At 38.2% G+C, this 23420-nt stretch overlaps 1 protein-coding gene across 1 annotated transcript; it reads right to left on the reverse strand.

Annotated features, from left to right (window-relative positions):
- Nucleotides 1–157: 157 nt before the first annotated feature.
- On the reverse strand, nucleotides 158–20779 carry LOC123637398 (ankyrin repeat domain-containing protein 26-like). Its single transcript, XM_045550586.1, has 6 exons — nucleotides 20758–20779; nucleotides 18816–18908; nucleotides 17950–17998; nucleotides 5407–5467; nucleotides 5112–5314; nucleotides 158–341 (listed from the first exon to the last, which is right to left on the reverse strand). Exons 2-6 carry the CDS (start codon nucleotides 18860–18862, stop codon nucleotides 213–215), a joined length of 489 nt encoding a protein of 162 aa, XP_045406542.1. The 5' UTR covers nucleotides 18863–18908; nucleotides 20758–20779; the 3' UTR covers nucleotides 158–212.
- Between the last annotated feature and the right edge of the window lie 2641 nt (nucleotides 20780–23420).

Genomic DNA, 23420 nt, shown 5'->3' on the forward strand with positions numbered 1-23420 from the left:
CATTCATTTTTATCTCAATAAAATAAAACTAATAGCAAAAATAATTTCAAGGTTGAACCAGTTTTAGGAAGAAAAAAGTAGACAGTATCCTGAAAGACAGCAAAAGAAATATATTTAAAAGAAATGGATAATATATTTGGGTCTGCATACTTTAAATGTTTTTTTTGTGTGTGTGATGGCATTTAAGGATTAAAGAGTATCATAGATATTCACTAACTTACCACTTCTGTTATTTTTGTGCACATAAATAAAATTGACATTACTTTTTGCTCTCGCGGAGCATGTTCAATAATACCAATACCATTTTCCTTTTGTCCAGATGCTGGCTTTGTTGCTCCTTCCTATTTAAAAAAAAAAAAAAAATCCCAACTTCAGAAAACATTGCATTTATTCCCTCACTCACTCACTCAATTAGTCTATAAGACAATGAACGTTACTCTGTCTATCAAATCACAGGCACTATTCTGGCAGAAGCTGATAATATAAAAAAACAGTGGATTTTGCCCTAGATTCAAGAGGAGTTTGAGATGTATGAAAGAGAGATGGAAAAGAATAATTCACTGATTCTACAATTAAAGTGAATAAAGGACAGTAAGGGCACAAAGGAGAGAGCAGTGAGTTCTCCCTGGGAAGATCAGGAAATACTGCAAAGATATATGGCCACATTGTGAAAGATAGAAAAAGTGCTGAGAATGGGTGTGAAGCATTTCAAGACAGGGCAATGTGAGAAAAAGGATGAGTATTTGTAAAGTATATGAAAATGGTAGAATTAAATAATGAAATTCTATACAGAACTCAGAAATTTTGAAAATGAGAATAAGAGGAGGAAAAATACAGTTCAATTTTTTCAACTATACTTTTAAAAATTTGAAGAATGTGAGATATAATAGTACTAATATATCAAAATATTTATTTCTGGAATATTATCATAACATACACTTTTAAATTGAATAAAAAGATTTAATTCTAAAGTACCAATTCAAGATGCTGCAAGAAGACTATTTTTAAAATTAATCTTAAGTTCCATCTGGATCTCTCCCTTGACCCAGTAATCATTCAGCAAGAGATTGTTTAATTTCCATGACCTTGTGAAGCAGTGTTTCTGTTGGAATTGATCTCTAGTTTTATACCACTATGATCTGACAAGATACATGGTACAATTTCTATGTTTTTAAATTTGTTGAGGTCTGATTTGTGGCCTAGGATTTGATCAATTTTGGAGAAAGTTCCATGAGATGATGAGAAGAATGTATATTCAGCTTTATTTGGGTGGAATATTCTGTAGATGTGTGTTAGACCCATTCGTTCTAGAGCTTTGTTTAAGTCCATGATTTCTTTGCTTACTTTTTGTTTGGGAATCTGTCCAATTCAGTCAGTGGGGTACTGAAATCTCCTCCTAATATGGAATTACTGTTTATCATGCTATTTAGATCAAACAGGGTTTGCTTTATGTATCTGGGTGCTCCTGTGTTTGGTGCATAAATATTAAGAATTGTTAAGCCTTCTTGTTGGATTTTTCCTTTCACCATGATTTTGTGACCATCTTTGTCTTTCTTTAGTCTTGCTATTTTAAAATTTATGCTGTCTGAAATCAGAATCACCATGGCCTCTCTCTTTGGGTTTCCATTTGCTTGGAAGTTTGTTTTCCAGCCCTTGACTTTGGGTCTGAAAGTATCTTCAAACTTTACTACAAGCTATAGTAACCAAAACACCATGGTATAGGCACAAGAATACAGATATAGAATTTTGGAGTAGGACAGAGATCCCAGACATAAAACCATCCTCATATTGTCATCAAATCTTCAACAAAGCAGACAAAAGCATACATATGGGAAAAGAATCTCTATTCAACAAGTTGTGCTGGGAAAACTGGATGTCCATGTGCAGAAGATTTAAACTGCATCCCCACCTCTCACCTCTCACAAAAATCAACATACGATGGATAACGGACTCAAACCTGAGGCACGAAACCTTAAGAATTCTGGAAGAAAATGTTGGGAAGAGTCTTTTAGACATCCACCTAGGCAAAGAATTTATGAAGAAGACCCCCAAAGCAATCAGAGCAGCAACAAAAATAAACAAATGGGACCTGATCAAATTACAAAGCTTCTGCACAGCCAAGGAAACTATCATTACAGCAAACAGACAAACTGCAAAATGGGAGAAAATATTTGCTTTCTACACATCTGATAAAGGGCTGATAACAAGAATCTATATAGAACTTAAGAAAATCAACAAGAAAAAGTCAAATAGCCCCATCAATAAATGTACAAAGGACATGAACAGCAACTTTTCAAAAGAAGACAGATTAATGGCCACCAAACATATAAAAAAGTGCTCAACATCTCTAATCATTAGGGAAATGCAAATCAAAACTACAATGTGACATCACCTAACTCCAGTGAGAATGGCCTCTATTAAAAAGGCCCAAAATAACAAATGCTGGCATGGATACGAGAGATTGCGACACTCTTATACTGCTGGTGGGACTACAAATTAGTACAACCCATGTGGAAAGTAATTTGGAGATACCTCAAAGAGCTAAAAATAGAGATATCATTTGATCCCGCAATCCCACTACTAGGCATCTATCCAAAGGAAGAGAATAAAGACATTTGCAATCAAATGTTTATAGCAGCACAATTCACTTTTCCAAAGCTATGGAAACAACCCAAGTGCCCATCAATACATGAGTGGATTAATAAAATGATATATGTATACCGTGGAATAATACTCAACTACAAAAAAGAACAGTGATCTAGTACTTCTTATGTGATCCTAGATAGAGATTGAGACCATCCTTTTAAGTAAGGTATCAGAAGGATGAAAAAACATGCACCACATATACTCACTATCAAATTGGTACTAACTGATAAACACTAAGGTGCTCATAGGGTAGTAATACTCACTGGGTGCTGGTCAAGTTGGGGGGTGGAGGACTGAGGGGAGTAAACCCACAGTTAATGGAAATGGGGAACACTGTATGTGGGAAGGACACTCTTATAGCCCTAGCTAGGGTGAGGCAAACAATATTTCATGTAACCAAAATGTTTGCACCCCCAAAATATCCTGAATTAAAAAAATTAAAATAAAAAAAGGAATGACACTACAAAAAATAAAATTAATCTTAAAATTTTAAACTGTAGAAGAGAAATGCTTATGTGATGCAGAATTATGATGCATTTCTAAGTACTATGATCATGTAAGAAAGAAACATAAAGCCCTCCATTAAATTTCACCTTGTTTTCTTACTCCCATGTAAGCAACATACTCATAGCTCTAATTTCCTATTTCCATCATATAGGACGGTAGGTAAAAATTGGAGAGAGCATCTACTATAAAGAACATAAAGCTATGATTACCCGAATTGAAGATTTAAGAATCTTTAAATACATCTACAATTGTCAAACAGGCCCCAATATTCACATAAGGAGTGGAGAGAGGACTACAAAATCAAGTCTACAGGATTTCTGAGTTTTGCAGATAAAAAAATTTATGTGCAAGATATAACAACTATGAATACTAAACTTAATAAATCTTCCTGAGAATAATATAAAATGTTCCCAATGCTAGAAATATTTTTTAAAAGTAAACAACCATCTTCCAGAGATGAATGTGTATACTCTGTTGACAGTCACCCCTTCTTTATAATGCTATGACAATAAGTAGTTTATTCTAGGGAACAATAATCAATTATGATTGCATTCATGTGATGTATACATATGTGTGTCTGTTATATGTAGAAATTATTGGCACAAGATAAATAACATGTCCAGAAGTAAACAATTGTAGCATTTATTTCTTCAAGAGGGTTGCAGCTCAAAATTTATATTCTTATTTAATGAATACTGATTAAGAACCTCCCTTATATAACCTGAAATTTTAAAAAAGATCAAATAAAATGTTTATTCCTTTCTCTATTTTCAAACAGATCTAAAATGATTGTCAACATTATACCAAACAGTAATACAAATTATTTAATTAAGTTATGGATAAGCAAAAGATAAGTTATAAACCTTAAAGAAGAAATGAAAGAGTCAAAAATTAATAATTCATAATATCAGATATGGCCTGAAATATATTTCACTTGGCATTATCCAGGAACATAGGTTTTACTCGATTAAATATATTACTTTAATAATTTACTAGATTAAATGTATTACCTTAATAATTTTTTAAAAATGAGGATTCATTTTTTTCCTTTTTACATAGTTTTTATTTGAGCATAATAGATGTACAAATTTTGAAGGGACATAAATTTTGATACATTTCTAGAATCTTATCAGTGTACTTGAGATATGCATCATGTTAAATAGTATCTGTTCTTTATGGCAGAATCATTTGAATTATTCTCTTATAGCTAGTTTTAAATGTACAATATATTAATTATAGCCACCCTTAACTTTTCGGTTTGTTTTTCATTAAAGCAATCTATAAGTTTTTAAAAGAATATCAGCCTCTTTTTCATTGCCTGTCTTTTCTTGATTTGCATGAAAACAATTTCTAACATACCTTACAATACAGAGTTCCCACTCTCATTTATCTCCACTATTTCTGTTATCTTTTCATAATAATTTGTGTGATCTTGACTCTCTTAATCAAACTTTGTATTTATCTTGCCCTTCTTCCATGAATTCTTCCCCATCATCCCCCTCTTCATTTCCACATTTCTGAGCTGCTCTTTTGGGTTGCTTTCTTTTTTTTTTTTTTTTATATATATATATTTTTTTTATTTCAGCTCATCATGGGGGTACATAAGTTTAGGTTATATACATTTTCCATGTCCCACCCATCCCCCCGAGTCAGAGTCCCAAGCGCGTCCGTTCTCATTCTCCAGACAGTGCACCTGGCACTCATCATGTAGTCATGGAGGTATGACTACATGATGGGTTGCTTTCTAATTCTTTCCTTCTACAATTTCTAACCTAAGAATTGTTTACTCCCCTCAACTTTTACAAATCTCAATCCTGTCCATCCTTCCTTTTGTTATTACATTTGTTTTCTATTATGGCCTTGAGGAGGTCCATTTCTTTACAGTATTTTTGTCAGCATTATGAGGATGGGGGTACATAAATATATGGGGGAGAAAAATTTTTCAAATAATAACTTACCTTTGTAAGACCACAGTTTTCCAATGACCCGGAGGAAGGTTTCCGCTGAGGCTCAGGTGGTGGAAAGGAAGGATTTAAAAAGCCCTGGACTTTGCCTGATGTTGTGGGAAAGCATTCAAACACATCTTCCTTTGGATGATCAGAAATCTTGTCCTCAAACACGTTTCCCTTACCTGTTCTCACAGTAGCATATTTTGCTTCTACTACAGTAAAAAGAAAGTAAATAATATATAAAGATATTTGTAATGAAGAATCAGTGGATAACACAAAAATAGGCAATCTTTAAAAAGCTTACAATTTTTCCTGGATTGCTGAGAAGCAGTAGTTAAGTTGGTTAAGTTTGGTTCAGAAACATCCTAGAACAAAAAACAATAGCTTTAAGGATAACAAGTATCAAAGTGGTAAAATAATTATAATATTCACCATTACCATATGATCTAATGCAAAGAAAAGAGGTTTTGGAGTAGATTCAACCTCAATTCTGTCATTTACTAATTTACATCTTCTCATAGGGTGAAGATTATGAGAGATGGTACAGATGTCCTAAGAATGTTACTCCCTTTGCCCATAATCGATTATTCTGCAAATGCTATAATATCCATTAGATTATATTCTTAGCCAAAATAGCCTGAGACAAAAATGGACCTAGTCAGCTTACAGGATTATTAAAGTAACTATCATTAAGATACTTAAATTAATCAATTTTGTGTTACATTGTGAAATGTGTTTGCATGATTTACATTTGGATTAACTATCTCTTGCCAGGGAAAATGGGAGAGTTTAGGTTTTAGTAATAACTTATTTTAATGGGTTGGCTTTGCAAATATTATCAATCACTTCTATTATGTTTGTCAAAATTCTAAAGATAAATTATTGTATAGATTCAGGTTCTCCCAAGAAAGACAGAAAACAATAATAAACCTTGTGGGGCAATCATTGAAGAATGAAAGCCACAAAGAGCTACTCAGTAGAAAGCTTTCACTAAATACGATGACAGTGAAGACAAAGAGGCACTGACAGAGTACACACTGAGGAAATGCATTCTGCAAGGAAATATTTAGATTGGGGAAAAGCATTTTTGCAAGGTGGAAGAGGAGGATGAAACAAACAAACAAAAAGAGACATGACCACTCCACCTAATATGTGATTAAACCATGGAAGAAAAGGAAAAATATTCTGTATGATAAGGTACATGGAGAAATATGAGAATAAAACAGAGACTTTAGTTTACAGTATATCCATGATAAAACTGATAATTGATTAATATTTACTCTACAATTTACTTTCCTATATTCTTCTATAGGAAAGAATTTAATTTAATTACCATAAAACAATAAATTATTGAAACATAATCATCTTCCACTATGTGGAAGCTGTGACACTATTGCTACAGAGATAAAAAAATCAGAAAAAGAAATATTCCATCTCTTTTGTACTTGGAGAAAAAATTGGTAATTAGAATTATAAAGATTCATGTATTGCTTAAAAAGACATTTTTTAATAGAACTTCGGTTGAAGATAAGGAACACTTAAGAAATTTTAATCTGAAATCCTAATCTAAACTTCTAGTTGGATGATACTAGAAAAGATACCATAATTCTCTTTCCTACTTATGATATGTTGCTAATTTGTTCATTTTTATGAAATATTTTCTCATAATAACTCTCCTGAAGTTATACATTCTAATTACTAAAGGGGAACATAAATTTAAATTATATTTTAAAAATTCAATAGATTTAATTATTAATTATATTATGGATATTGTTACTTTTAACATTTCATTATAACCTTAATATTCTAACATTTCTTTCCACTAAAATTCATTTATCTATTCATTTATTCCCATTGAAATATATTAAAATGCTTTATACATGCCAGATTACATTCTCCGTACTCTAACACACACACAAATATGTTTCCTAACCTGTAGTAACTCATAGTAATACAGGAGTCATAAAATTATTATTTAAATAACTAGGAAAAACATGGAGTGGATATAGCTTAGATGGCTGAGTAGAGACATCAGAAGCCAGATCATCTCAGAAAGAAGAGAAAGTTTCAGATGAAATCCTAGCCCAGGTGTAATTCTGAAGAAAGAGTGCCAGAATCTGCCAGAGACACCAAGGAAAGAAGTCACAGGAAATAACAAGAAGGAACAAGATTTTAGAAGAAATGAACCCCCAGGGAATTAGTGGCCCCATGGAAAAGGTAGGTGGGTGTGTTTGATTTTCCTCCTTTCACACCTCTGGCAGTCCTAAGGCTCCAAACTATTGAGTAGACACTGTAGCCTCATAGGCCCAGCACTGCTGCCCTCAGTGAACTGAGAGCTTCTTGACAATACAGCAACAGGCTTCTAGCCCACTGGTTATCACTCACGCTTACCACAGACCCAAGTTGAGGCAGCAGTTGTCATACTGCTTTTCCAGCTATTGTGTGCCTTTGCCCTGCCCAGGGGAATTCAGCATTTTACATTTCTTGACCCTGGAACCCACACAAATATTCTCTAATGCTCAGTCAGATTGCAGTAGCCACAGGGCACTGGTAGGTCTTAGGGGAACTGTGTGATCCCAGAGCTTGGACATACACGGTGGGCTCCCTTCAAGTAAGAAGAGAGTGCATCCCCTGCAGGGTACACCTTGGGAAAAAGAAGACCAGAGTGCCAGCTCTCCTCCATTCAGACTCTTCTCCCCTGACTCACAGCACTGGACCTGCTCTACAGAAAATGCCCAAAAGTGCTCTAAAAATCAGAGTACAGTCAAACTCTACAGTGTAAAAATAAGTAGAAGTTAAAACTCACAATTCTTACAAAATAGTAAATTAAGTGAGAATACAAAGCTACCGGTAAAAATCAACAAGACTGAAACAGTATTTCACTAATCAATATTAACATTCAATGTAAACCTTCTAAATATCCCACTGCAATGTATCAATTCATGGCATGGATAAAAAAAACAAAACCCAAAAATATCATGTCTCAAAAAAATACATTTAATTCATAAAGATTCTCACAGAATCAACGTGAAGGTCTGGAAAAAATATTCGATGCAAATGGATATAAAAAGCAAGCAAGAGTAGTTAATCTTATACCAGGTAAAATAGACTCTAAAGCAACAATAATGACAATACCAAGATGGCTATTATATAATGATTAAGAGATCAATTCAATAAGAAGATTTAACTAATCTAAATATATATGTACTTAACACCAGAGCTCCCCAATTCATAAAACAAATGCTACTACAGCCAGGAAAAGAAATCAATAGGGGCATAATTATACTGGGGGACCCTAACACTCTACTGACAGAACTAGATAAATCACTGAGGCAGAAAATCAACAAGGAAACAATGGATTTAAGATGGTAGAACACATGCACCTAAGAGACATTTGCAGAATATACTGCCAAAAAAACTGCAGAATGCACATTCTTCTCATCAGCACATGGAACATTCTCCAAGACAGAACTTATTCTAAACCACAAAACACATCTCAGAAAAGTTTTAAAAAATCAAGATCATATCATGTATTTATTGTCTCATACTACAGTGGAATAAAATGAGAAACAATTCCAAGAGGAACTCTCAAAATTGTGCAAATATATAGAAATTAAACCACTTCCTGTGAAATGATCTTTGGGACAAAGATGAAAACACGACAGAAATGAAAAAATATTTTTCGATTGAATGACAATGGCAACAAAAGCTATAAAATTTTCTAAAATGCAGAAAAAGTAGTAACAAGAGGGAAGTTTATAAGAGCACAAAATATCTACATGAGGAAGACAACAAATTAATAACCCAATATCACACCGCAGGAAACTAGAAAAAATGAAAACAAACCAATGCCAAATCTAGCAGGAGACAAGAAATAACAAATAGCCAAGCAAAACTAAACAAAAGTAAAACCAAAAAGAAAATACAAAATGTCAATGAAATGCAAAATTCGTTCTTTGAAAAGATATAACCATTGACAGACCATGAGCCAGATTAGTCAAGAAAAGAGATGATTCAAATAAACTCAATCCAAAATGGAAAATGAGACGTATTTTAAAACAAAATCTGAGATTACTACAAACACCTCTATGCACACCAACTAGAACATCTAGAGGAAGTGGACACATTTTTTGGAAAAATGCAAAGTCCCCTGCTTGAATCAGGATAAAATAGAAATCCTGGATGGACCAATAATGAGTAATAACATTGAGTCATTAACAAGAAAACTCCCATGGAAAAAAAAAAAAAAAGCCTAGGCTGAGATGGATTCACAGGTATATTTTACAAGAGCTACAGAAAAGAACTTGTACTATTCTACAGAAATTGTGCTACAACAAGGAGGGAATCTTCCCTTACTCACCTGTCAAAACCAATATCATCCTGATAACAGAGCCAGGTAAGGACACAACAACAAAAAAAGAAAACTATAGGCCAATGTCCTTGATGAAAATAGATTTAAAAATTCCTCAAAAACAAACAAACAAACAAGCAAAACCTAGCAAAAAACACTTCAACAATATAATTCACCATGATCAAGTGGGTTTCACCTGAGAGAGGCAAATGTGGTTCAACATACAAAAGTCCATAACTGTAATTCACCACATGAAAAGAATTAAAAACAAAACCAAAGCCTAATCTCAATACATGCAGAAAAAACATCCAACAAAATCCAATACCCCTTTCATGACAAAAACCCCCAAGACACTAGGCATAGGAAGAACATGCCTCAAAATAGTGAAAACCATATATAAAAAACTCACTGCCAACATCATACTGAATGGGGGACATCTGAAAGCATTCCCTTGAAGAATTGGAACGGACAAGGATGCCCACTTTCACCACTTCAATTTAAGACACCACTGGAAGTCCTAGCCAGAACAATGAGGAAAAAGAGAGATAAAGCGCATACAAATTAGAAAAAATTGAAGTCGAACTATCCTTGTTGGTTCAGGATATGATCTTATACAAAGAAAAACATAAAGACACCTCCAAGACATTCCTGAAATAGATAAATAAATTCAGTAAAGTCTCAGGTTACAAATTCCATGTATACACATCACTAGCATTTCTATGCATTAACAACAAACAAGGTAAGAATAATATCAGCAACACAATCTCATTTATAACAGCTTCCAAATAAACAAATAAATAAATAAATTATCTGGGAATATACTTAACCAAGATTGTGAATCATCTCCACAAGAAGAACTACAAAATACTACTTTAAAAATGTCCTAGATGATACAAAAAATTGGGAAAGTATCTCAGGATTATGGATTAGAAGAATAAATGTTGTGAAAATGGCCACATTGGCAAAGTAATCTACGGATGCAATGCAATTTATACCAAAACACCCATGTCACTTTTTTCACAGAATTATAAAAAACAAACCAAAAAAATCATATGATACCAGAAAAGAGTACGAACAGCCAAAGCAATGTTAAGGAAAAAAGAAATCAGGTGGCATCGCATTACATGATGTTAATTTACACTATAAGGCAATATTAACCAATAAATCACACTACTAAAATAAAAGTAGATACATACACCAATAGAACAAAATAGAGAACCCAGGAATAAAGCCAAATACCTACAACCAACTGATCATTCACCAAGGAGACAAAACCATAGATTAGGGAAAGGAAACCCTATTCAATAAATAGTGCTAGGAAAATTGGATATTCATATACAGAAGAAAAAAACTTGATTTCAATCTCTCACCATATACAAAAATTAAATCAAGATGGATTTAAGACTTAAATGTAAGACCTGAAACCATAAAAAAAAATTTAGAAAAAAAATACTAGAAAAAACTATCCTCAACATAGGGCTAGGTAAAGAATTCATGTCTATGACCCAAAAAGCAAATACAATACAATCAAAAATAAATAAATTGAAATTAAGTTAACTAAAATGCTTTTACATAGCAAAAGATGTAATCAACAGGGTAAAAAACCTACAGAAAGTATGCACAAGCTCCGTATCTGAAAAAGGCCTAATACCCAGAATCTATAAATAACTCAAATCAACACGAAAAAAGAAACAAAACCATCAAAAGTAGGCAAAATAAATGAACATTTTTCCAAAGAAAAGAAACAAATGACTAATAAACATATGAAAACATATCACTATTCATTGTACATCACTATTCATGAGAGAAATGCAAATCGAAACCACAATGCGATACCACCTTACCCCTGTCAGAATAGTTGTTATTAAAAAGTCAAAACCAATAGATGCTAGTGGGGATGTGGTGAAAAGAAGAGGCTTATACACTTTTGGTAGGAGAATAAATTACAACAATCTCTATGGAAACTATATGGAGATTTCTCAAAGAACTAAAAGTAGACATACCATTGGATTCATCAATATCACAACTGGTGATCTACCCAAAGGAAAAGAAGTCATATTATAAAAAGGACACCTGTAGGAGATCTGAGAAGAGCAAGATGACCAAACAGAAACCTGCAACAATCATCCCTCCACATGAACACCAAATACAACAACTAGACACGCAAGGAAGCACCTTCAGGAAAACCAAAAATCACGTGAGTGATCTCAGTACCAGGTTTCACATTCAATCAATGAAAGAGGCATTGACTGGGGCAGTAAAGAGCCTTGCACACTATCCCTCCTCCATCCACAGGCAGTGCCACACCAGCACATCAAGCAAAGAGAATACATTTCCCTGAGTCAGAGAGAATGAAGTGATTGTGGGACTTTGTATTGAATTTCTGAGGAACATAGCACAGGTCAGAATACTGCCAGTGCCCACAGAGGGAGCATTTGGACCCACCCAGCCAAAGAGAAATTCTCTGTCCTGAAACCTTAGTTCTGACTACGTCCATCAACTGGCTGAGAAAAAGCAGCCTGGGGCCTGAAATACATTCGTAAGGCAGTGATTTCACAAAGGACACCATCCTTGGGTAGTTCCTGTGCCTGTGCTGGCTCCGATCCAGTGGGCTTGAGGTACACATGACCCAGAGATACACTAATGGTGGTGGCCAAGACAGTGCTTATGTCACCCTTCCCACAAACACCGGCAGTGCAGCTCAGGGAGAGTCTTCTTCCATTTGAGGAAAGGAAAGGAAAAAATTCAGAAGACTTTGTTTTGCAACTTGTATGCCAACAGCAAAATAAAGTACATAGCAGACTCCTAAGGCCCTGGATTTAAGAACATAGTCCATGAATTACACTCCTAGAATCACCTTGAGCCAGAAAGATACGCTCTGCTATTAAAGGAAAGACCCAGTCCTGGCAGGATTCACAACTTGCTGACTAAAGAGCCCTTGGGCTAGCATAAACATCAGAGGGAGCCAGGCAACAGTCACCAAGGGCTTTTGTTGAGATTGGCTGGGTTCCAGTGTGACCTAAGCAAAGTCTTAGCTATGGTGACCATGAGGGAGTGCCCACATTGCTCCTCCCCCAACTCCACCAACTCAATACACAGAGTGAGGAAAGAGAATGAGAAATTTTCCTTGTAATCCAGGAAATTCTCCTATATCATTCCCAACTCCACCAAGCCAGTACTACAAGGATCTAGCAATCGTCATATCATTACTGGACGTGGGGTTCCCCCTGTGCTGATTCACCTGTAGTAACCAACAAGTTACTTAACAACACTCAATTTCCTTTGAATATCTGGAAAGCCTTCCCAAGAAGGTCATGTTAAATGGAGCCCAGATCAAGAAGTTTAAAATAAATAACTGCAAGATGGTGAACCAGAGGCACCACTAGCCAGAGCATCTCTGTAAGAAGGAGGAGCTTTAGATGAAAGAGAAAGAACAAACAGACAAACGAACACAGATTGAGTGACAGTCTAAAGGAAGGGTTCCTGAACCTACAGGAGACTCCACAGGAAGAGGCTGCAAAACACAACTGGAAGGAGAACGGCATCAGTGGGGATTAAGCCATGAGAGGCTTGGAAACCTACAAGAAGGGTAGGTGGAGGAGGAGTTAACATCCCCCTCCCTCACATCTCAGACTGTCGGTGGGCTCCAGAGCTGCTGGAGCATCCTTCTGCCCACCTAAGCCCAGAGAATGTTGCCACCAGTGAGAAAGGAGCTTCTTAAAAACAGGAAACCAGGCTCCCAGCCTCCCTGGACACCTCCCGCCCTGCTGGGAGTCAGCTATTCTCCAGGAAATACAGGTTCCAAGCAGGATCCTCGCAAGACATTTGGAAATAATAGCGACAGAGACAAAGTGTAGTTTAAAATGATGGGGGAGGCAGAGGTCCTCCAGCATTCCCGTGAGCCAAGAGTCACTGAGTGAAATCCTGCATCAGTATTTATTGGCACAGCAATTAGCTGTTAGCGGTTACAGATTTATGTGTACAGATTATTCATTTAGGTTTAAAGGCTCCCCAAAGGTTTCAAGAGATCCTTTAATTAATTATATCTACGTGAGCAAATGGTTACAAAATTTTTCTCAGATAAACTTCTTAAGCACTAAGTTAAGAATAGACCTACCTGTGTATAGAAGTTAAAGATAAAATTACCAATTAGCAATAAAGCTAAAACAGAAATATAGAGACCATGTATTTCTTTATCTAGTTTGTCATTAACTGAGACATGTGGTCAAGAGCGAAGCAGGAACTGTCCATGAGGCTAATTAGCTTTAGCTACAGGTGCCTGCTGGGCTGGCATCCTTTGATCACTTCCTTAACCTGTGACCCTATGCCGAGCTCCGCCTTACACAAGCTCCAGGTGCTGGCCTGCAGGCCTCGAGACAGGCATAGCCTTGCAGTCATCCCTGGACAGTGGAATGCCTCCCCTGTTGCTAAGCAGCTTCTGGAATGTGAACTAATATGCTCAGTTTCCTTCAAGCAAAGCCCTGAAAAACTCCTGCAACTTTCCATGTCTCTTAATTCTGTATTCCAACAACACCCCACAAATCTGAGCTGGACAGCAGGTATCATATTTCTTCTCTACCATCAGACACCTTTGTCCTCCCTAGGGGGCTTCAACCCCTCAGGTTCCATATTACTCACCCCCACATAGACATTGCTCAACTTTGTCCCAGACTACAGGAGCCACAGGGGTCCTGTGGGTCCCAGGTGATCTGCATGAATCTGCAACCCCATCATTCTGGACAGACTGCCTCCTGGAGAGAGGGCTGGAGATGACCACAGTGGATTTTCCTCCAGCCAAACTCTTCTTCTCTCCTTTCCCTCCCCAACCCATCGCTGCCAAGAGAAACAATTGGGCAACCACATGGAGGCCTCTACAGGAAACAGGGTTCACACTTTTCCTTATTGGTCCTGCAGTAGACAGAGGGGTAACACAGACCATGAGCTCCCTGTCTGCTAGCCATCCCTGGTGATATTTTCCCAGCAACTCCAGTAAAGCATGGAACTACCAAAGGTGGGGGGACATAGAATCAGCTTGGGTACCCCATGGATGACTTGGGAACAGCATCCATATCCCTGGTATGGTCAAGAACTGGATACCAGGGATGGGCCCACACGCCAGATCATGTATGCCCAGGTCTCAATCGTATTGCCTGGAGGCACAGAAGAAATATTTGTGAATAAGTGTCATGAAATGTGGGTGCCTGCAGGGACAGACAAAGAGGAGAGTGCAGTGGGGGTCCTAGATGTAGTGTGCTCTAAGGGCAACCCTTCTTACATGGGAGGACCGCACTTCTAGCTGAGGCCAGGATTCTGGGAAGGAAACATCCTGGCTTGCACAACAGTTGTAGGGGACCTTGGCTGGTTTGAGGGCCTAATGGCAGAGGCCTGGGAGAAACCATGTAATAAAGGAGGGTGGAAAGGAGTGAGGCATGCTCTAGACTGCCAGATTGAGGGACTCAGATAGCACTGCCTCCTCACACAGACTTTCTGGTTGAATGGGGCTACTTCAGCCCCTCCCTGGCAGCTTTGTCCAGAGGTAGGGAGCAGATCTTCAACCCCTGTTAATAGCATTTTTCATATTGATGGCAAGTTCACCACCCAAGCCAAACATGCCCAGCCTCAGTCCCCCACCCACAACTGCTGTGGTGGAAAGTAAGGGCACACTTGGAAGTCCCAGGGTTCATCCAACCACTGGGGGCCAGAGAGTGCTTTTCTTGAGGGACTAGACCTGGGCACATGACCCCCCCAAAAAAGCATTGCAGCTTGTTCCTTCTGGCAAGCACCAATTACTAACAGTGAGGTCAATTTGTACATCTTTTTACTGCATTTACTGACTCATCATATGGGCTGTAATTGATGCTCACCTCCAAGCACCACCTACTGGTTCAGAGAATAAACTGGGCATGTCATTCTCTAAACAAAAGAAAATCCAAAAGTAAGAAGCAGTATCTGCTCCAGATGAGAAGGAATATGAGACAGAACTCCAGAAGTATGAAGAATCAAAGCAAAAGGACACCCCCAAAAGGGGACACCACATCTCTGGCAATGGGTAACAACCAAAACCAGAATATTGAAATGACACATAAAGAATTTTGAACATGGATTAAAAGGAAGCTCAATGAAATACAGGATAACAAGGAAACCCAACACAAAGAAAGGACCAAAACAATGCAAAAAATGAATGAAAAAAACACCAAAGAGACTGAAATATTAAAGAAAAAAATCAAACAGAATTTCTGGAAATGAAAAAATCATTCAAGGAATTACAAAACACAGTGGAAGACCTTAAGAATAGGTTAGATCAGGCAGAGGAAAGATTCTCAGTACTTGAAGACAACACTAGTTAATTGAACAAGTCAGTCAAGAGATAGAGCAGATAAGCAAGAGGAACAAGCAAAGCCTACAAGAAATATGGGATTCTGTAAAAGGCCTAACATAAGAGTCATAGGAGTCCTTGGGGAGAAAGCCAAAGTAGCTGACTAGAGAAAAAGCTTGCTGGACCATCCCAGCAGAACAGTTGAGGATTGGACTGAGGAGAGCAGAGAGTGATTACCGCTTGGAAGTAGACTTCAGGGATAGATACCACTGGAGTCCAGGAACACCACCAAGAAGAACTGAGCTACTGAGAGAGGAAGATAGAAGGGAGTTATTGGCATGAACTACTTCCAGGGAGTCCTGGAGCCCAGGGAAATGGTAAGGGTTTTGTTTTCCCCTCCCCCACCCAGAGGCCTCAGGGCAGCAATGAGATGCAGGGTTCTCATCCATTAGGGGAGGGCCAGAAGGACAAGGGAGTTGGCATCGCTGCATTCAGATGCCATCTCCTCTGCACTCCCCGCCTCCTGGCATCACAGGAAGTAATTTTGGCTCAAGCAACTCCTAGCCATGTGGCTGCACCCACCCCATAGTAACCACCAAAACACCTTGTACTGAGTGACTTGGTTCCACACAACAACACACTCCCAGCTGAGCCTGCCTTGGGCCAGGGAAGCGCACTCCCAGAACCCATGCCAAGCTGAGCCTGCCTGGGTCAGCAGAGCTGCCACCAGGGCTCGGAGAGGCAGACAGACAGGTGTCACTCCAAACTTCAGAGTGGTGCAGGAAGTCCACAGCCCCTTCCCCAAACCATAGCAGCCCTGGAGTTCTCTGTGCTCAGTAACATGCTTCAGTGCCAGGGGCACTTTTCCACCCACAGCCCTCAGTTTGTGATCTTGCTGCCTACAGGTGCTTGGTGTGTTCAGCTGCTAATTGTGCAGACAGAAGGGCAGGGGACATGGGGGAGAGATCCAGTTCTAAGTTCAGGTGGCAAGTGAGAACCCATCCCCATTGGGAGGGTGTGGAGGAGCACAAGAGAGCAGGGTTCTATGGGAGAGCCCCATGCCCCCTTCCCCACTGAGAAGTGCCATATTGGAGTTGGCTGTGCCATTGGGACTCAATTTGCATAAGTACTGGTTCCTATGGAAACCAAATGCCTTAGTGCCACAGGCTGAATCAGAGCAACCGTCCCTATCCCCACTCACTTTAATAGAGAGTTAAGCTTGAACCAAAATTTCCTTTAGCTGCCATTATACTCCCAGTGGGAGCATCACTTTAGTGGTGACTTTGGGGGGTAGAGAGGCCCACCCACCTTGCGTTGGGGTCTAGCGGCAGAAAAGCGAGTACAATTGGAGATCCCCCTATCTGCCAGTGACGTGCAGAGACACATGCCAACAGGCCAGATACACAAACTGTGGGGAAGCTTGAGAGCCCACCTTGGGTGAAGAGGAAACAAAAGTGGACCAATCAGAGGGGAAAGTGACCAGGTTTGTGGATAGGAATGGAAAATCTGGCCAGAGGCCTCAGCAATCACATGAGTAGGCACCTGCCATCAGGAGCAGCCCTCTAATCTTCCAGAGACCACTCTCAACTCTGTATCAGTGGCTCCCCCTAATGGCCAGATAAGCAACCTCTGAGCCCCATGGAAGCCCACACAACCAGGCTATTGCACCCCAGCTGTGATCCATCTTGCTCTTCCCCCTACTAAAGGAGGGAGCAGGGTCCAAGCAACAAATAGAAGCTAACGGCCCTCCCAAAGCTTAAGGCATTCGTATACCCCACCTGGTGGACCAGAGCCTACCATGGGCACAAAGGATTACCTCAGTAACTGGCTCCTCCACACAAACTAAAAGCAATGACAGCAGGAACAACCCCATAGCTAAACACAGTTCCCTCCGTCTCAAGCTAGTAAGGAGCAGTGGATTCGTACCCACAAGTACAGTCCACAAGCTTGAAGCTTAAGCTGGGGGAACAAACTCCCTACACTCCATTGGGAAGAGGTGAAGAGGAAGATAACAGGTCAGAGGTAACAACAAAGGTTTCATCAAACTTATGTAGAATGGTTTTCTCTAACCAATTTTCTATTATAAAGTCATATGTAAACCACTGCTAAATTTTAAGAGAAAATACTATACAAAAGGAGATTCAGAGTAGTAAAATTAATTTCACAAGAAACCACTTTACCTTGGTATCGACACTGCTTAAATCATCAATAGTCGGGTAGGTGGACATCCTTTAGAGAAAAAATATACAACAAAAATAAATGAGGTTATCTCCTTAAAATAAAAACATCTACAGGGTTCTATCTAGGTGCACCCACTCAGAAAAAATAAAACAACATGAAAGGTCAGCTATCTAGATATTAAATGATGTTTCTTGATATAATTATTAGTAAAATTTGGTCTCTGTTTTAAGAAATATTCTAGTTACTTACTTCTGTCTCCACCTCTCACAGTCTATGAAGTAGTCAATGAAGACTTACTTTTAGCTTCATAAGAGATATCGACCGCCAATATATTAGCAAATCCCAAGTATAATATGTCTTCACAAATTGTCTGTTCACTTAGTCACTGACATGACTTTTGTTACCTGAATTGGAAGAAACCTGATAACCTAAAACAAGGTAGAAAAATATGCTGTCCCTTCTCCATTACATGTCTCTGTTTCAAAGACTAATCTGTGTAACTCAGAAAATCGGGAGGCTTGCTTCTTCAGGAAGGAAAGCACCTAAGAAGGCCCTATATCTCCCCTTTACTCTAAAACCATACAGGGAGTTCCAGGAAACATCTGAAATGTTTGAAGGACAAATGTACAAAAGTAAAAAAAAATTATATGTTGTTATTGGGGATATTCTTCCAAGAAAAAGTACAAAATTAAAAATTATATTACCCGATTATTTTGCCCATACAGGTCATTCCTTATTCAGGTCTATATAAACTAGCAATCCCTTAAAAACGTTCATAGACACTCAGATACTCAAGGAGAGAGACTACTGGAAAAGGAGAATCCTGGTAGTCATACTTCTATTTCCCAAAGTACTATATAAGTACCTTCTTATGGGCTCCTGATTCCAGGTCCTTCTTCTGGAGGACTCCATGGCAGTCTTCAAACTTTTAATCTTCAGTCTAATACAGCACAGGTTCCTGAAAAATAGGCTCAAATGACCAAGAGCAGAAACCCTCTATTTCCCTCATCCTGATAAGCAGGCTAAACGAGTCTCAGTCATCCTCTCCCAGGATAGGCACATTACCAGCTACCCCAGCTCCATGACTGATTTCCCAGCAAATCTTACCCCGTCTCTACTCTACATGTACATGGGAAAGACATCAGTGAACTGGGAAAGAAGACAGAGGTGAGGGGACACGTGCCATGGGCCACAGACCTATGTAATTCAGCAACCGCTAGCCCCCTAGTACTCAAGGGGCTGTAAGCCACCCCTGTGTAGGTTGGAGTGGAAGTAGATGATACCACATTCCTATCTGCTACAGAGACTCTTCCCAGTGGCTCAAATTCTTTTAACATCTTTTGACAGAAATTTCAAGTTTGCCAGTTCCTCCAATTAAACAAACAAAAACACAGCAACCTGTTCAGAACTCCCTCAAACCTTCTATTTTAATGTGCCTTTCTAGATAAATCCCAACATCCTTTTGATTCATTCATATGATTTCTCTTTATCACACTTGTCAGAAGCCCCAATATTCTGATCTCTTTTCTTAAACCTGTATTTCTCTCCAACCCAGCATTGTTCTTCTTCAAAATTGGCCTTCCAATGCTAATTCCACTCTTATCCACTGCCACTGGGTTCAGCAGCTAATTTCATTCTTATTCTCTTCCTTTGGGTTCCCTAGATCTACTCTCCATTTCTATTATTAAAACACTCACCTACAAAGATGATGAAAAAGGAACAGTACTGGGCTTGAATGAAGAAACACGAGTTCAAATCTCATTTCTGCCTCTGACTATATTCAAATAAATCACTTAAATATCTTGGGTTTCAATCCTTTGTTATTTACCAAAGTAAAAAGTTTCAGGTATGCTATCTAAACAACTACTTGACCAGGATGTTAAACACAGATTAAAGTACCAGAGGATATTTTTATTAGTCCCTAAGATTCCTTAAAATCATGAATTTCTATGTGCTTTGCATTCTCTGTTTAGAAAAGCAGGGACTATTTAACTGGAAGAAAAAAAACAATAAAAAACCAAGAAATGCAAAGTAGAAAGTAAAAAAATATTAAGACAAAATTACAGAAAATCATGGGAGAAAAAAAAGATTCTAGAAAAAAAAAAAAAAACTTTCATGGGATTAGGCAAGGATAGCAGCCTAATGGGAAAACTAAACTGGTAAGTCATTAAGTAGAAAAATCAATTAGAAAGAAATTCTAAATAGCTGATAAATAATTAACATAACATAGCCTATATGTAGATAACCTTCACTTAAAGTAAAACAATTCCTCTCTAGGACTTGCCTGGTCTTGCTTATGTAAACCTATGGTCCTACAACCACAGCAAAGTGAGATCTGTCCTAAAACCTTTCATGTTAAAAGGAAGGACCACTGTCATTCTCAAATACATCAGGACATGCTCTTGGAATAACCAGATTTATAAGAAGAACTCTTGATGAGAATTAATATATAACTAAATCTGACTTTCTAAATTGATCTAATTTGTACCTGTACCTTGATACAATACTGCACAGGTTTCTCTTGATCTATGCTACAGGACAAGCAAACACATTTGGGAGCCAGTCAGGCTGATAATCAAACTATGGGATCATGGAGCAATTAATTAACTTGTTGGAACCACAGTTACTTAATCAGTAAAAAGTAATAGCATGGATTCTTTGAGAAGCAGTTGTGATGACTATAGAAGATATGAAATGTTAAGCACATAATGTGATCTGCAGCCCAGAATAGAACACTGAAAAGTTAGGTTATTTTCTCTGCATTCCCTTAGTTAACATACAATTTTTTAAAATCTGCAAAACCCTACCTGATTGTAGAGTCTTCAGATATTCCATCCACTATTAAAAAAAAAGCAAAGTATTTTTAAATCAACAACAGACAAATATAGAATATTAAAAGCATTGAAGAGTATGGTGTTCTAAGAGATTAACAATGATAACAATAAAATAGAACAATTACATGATAGTCTGTGCTGTTATAAAGCCATGGAAATGTGGTCTCTCAAATTATCTCCTTGTACATACCCTTCTTCTTCTAGTGATATGTGAGATGATACAATGATACAATGCCTACATGTTGAGATGAATTAAGTTGAGTAACAAAGCAGTTTTAGGCTACAATTGACGTTCTGACATCAGAAAGATGAGCATCTGCTTTGGATGATCCTGAATCGGGAAGCTGCAATCATATTGATATGTGGATCGTAGGAGCAGAGCATTTTGATGACTATTAGGTGGATAGAACATCGAGTTTGGATACACTGGTCAAGTGAATGATTCAGGTCCTAGACAGGATTGAGTGGGATGGCTGAAGATTTCAAGATGCTACTTAGAATGGCATGATGAATGGCACCTGCATTAAGTTCAGCTACTTGAGAGGCTGGGGCAAGAGGATCCTTTGAAGGATTCGAAAATAAGACCAGCCTGAGTGACACAGCAAGACTCCACCTTCACAAAAAATAAATAATTAATGCACACTTTTGTATATGTTTTAGATTTTGGACCAAAATAAGAAAAAGACTCATGCTTTGTTACAAAGGATTCTTTTGGGGTCATACCTGAGGACTATACTAGTATTAATATTATTGATACTATTGGTAGGCAATCAATACATTAGTAACAGTTGCCTCCCCTCCTTTGATTTATCAAATGCAAGGGAGACTGGAATTTTTCAAAATCTGATACCTACAGGTGAACCGCTGTGTACAATCATCATAATCCCAACTGAAACATACCAGAGTGACAGAAAATGGTCTCACTAGTAGAGTCAGTATGGTAAGAAGACAGTGTCAAACTTAAACAGCATGATTTCTGGACTAACAGACCGGGAGATGTAATCACAGAGTATACAGCAGTCCCCCTTGCTGCTGTATGTTCTCACACCACAACAGCAATTATGAACACAAAGGACTTCTTTGACCAAATGTGGTGGTGGTTCAGGGACTCCCCATAAACAATTAAGCAATTCATTCTGCTGGAGACACCTGTTGAGAGTCCTCCAATTCAGTTCCAACACTATCTTCAGATCCCACAGGTTGGGGCTCAGTTCCCAAGGCTGGCTTTTTCCCACACCAGTAACAAATGTGGGCCTCCAGAACTTCTGAATGATCAGATTCAAATCCAGGTTCCTGTAATACCCTCTTTGGGTTCCACTAATTTGTCAGAATGGCTCACAGAACTCAGGCAAACATGTTGCAAAAGATATGGATGAAGAGATGCATAGGATAAGGTATAGGGGATGGGGTAGAGCAATTCCATACCCTCCTGGGGCACCACCCTAGAACAACTTCCACATATTCAGCTATCTGGAAGCTCTCTGAACTCAGTCTTTGGCTATTTATGAAAGCTTCATTACAGAGATATGACAAATTAAATCATGGGCCATTGAAAATCACATTATCTTAAGCCCCACTCTCCTCCCTGGAGGTTGGAGATAGGGTGGAAGTCCCAGCCCCCTAATCATGCCTTGGTCTGTGATGACCAGCCTCCATCCTGCAGCTACCTGGTGGCTGCCAGCCATCAGTCAATCCTTCACAAAAAAGATAATCACTTTGGAGAGTACAAAAATTTTAGGAGTTGTATGCCAGGAAACCAGATCAAAGACCACATATATATTTCACAATATCACATCCCCTGTTTTCATTTCTGTGGTATCAGTTACCCATGGCCAATCATGGTTCCAAAACGTTAGGTGGAAAATTTTTGAAATGTGGAATGCAGATGCCATTCATCATGCCATTCTAAGTAGCATCTTGAAAACTTCAGCCATCCCACTCAATCCTGTCTAGGACCTGAATCATTCACTTGACCAGTGTATCCAAACTCGATGTTCTATCCACCTAATAGTCATCAAAATGCTCTGCTCCTAAGATCCAAATATCAATATGATTGCAGCTTCCCGATTCAGGATCATCCAAAGCAGATGCTCATCTTTCTGATGTCAGAACGTCAATTGTAGCCTAAAACTGCTATGTTACTCAACTTAATTCATCTCAACATGTAGGCATTGTATCATTGTATCATCTCACATATCACTAGAAGAAGAAGGGTATGTACAAGGAGATAATTTGAGAGACCACATTTCCATGGCTTTATAACAGCACAGACTATCATGTAATTGTTCTATTTTATTGTTATCATTGTTAATCTCTTACTGTGCCTAATTTAGAAATTAAACTTTATGATATATGTGTGTGGATATATCACGTATGTGTATATATATAGGAAAATCATTGTATATATCGGGTTTGGTACAATTCAAAGTTTCAAGCATTCACTGGGAGTCTTAGAACATATCCACAGATAAGGGTGGACTACAGTACGTATTTTGTTATCACACAACACAGGCTCTCCAGATTCAGTTCAAACTGTTCAGTTTAGGATAAAACACCCCACTGAGGGAAAGCTAGGGATAGGAACATGGTACCTCCTCTGCAAGGCAAAACAGGAAACAAGCCTGGGACAAGGACCC

Source organism: Lemur catta, chromosome 4 (genome assembly GCF_020740605.2).
Source record: "Lemur catta isolate mLemCat1 chromosome 4, mLemCat1.pri, whole genome shotgun sequence".
NCBI classification, from domain to species: domain Eukaryota; kingdom Metazoa; phylum Chordata; class Mammalia; order Primates; family Lemuridae; genus Lemur; species Lemur catta.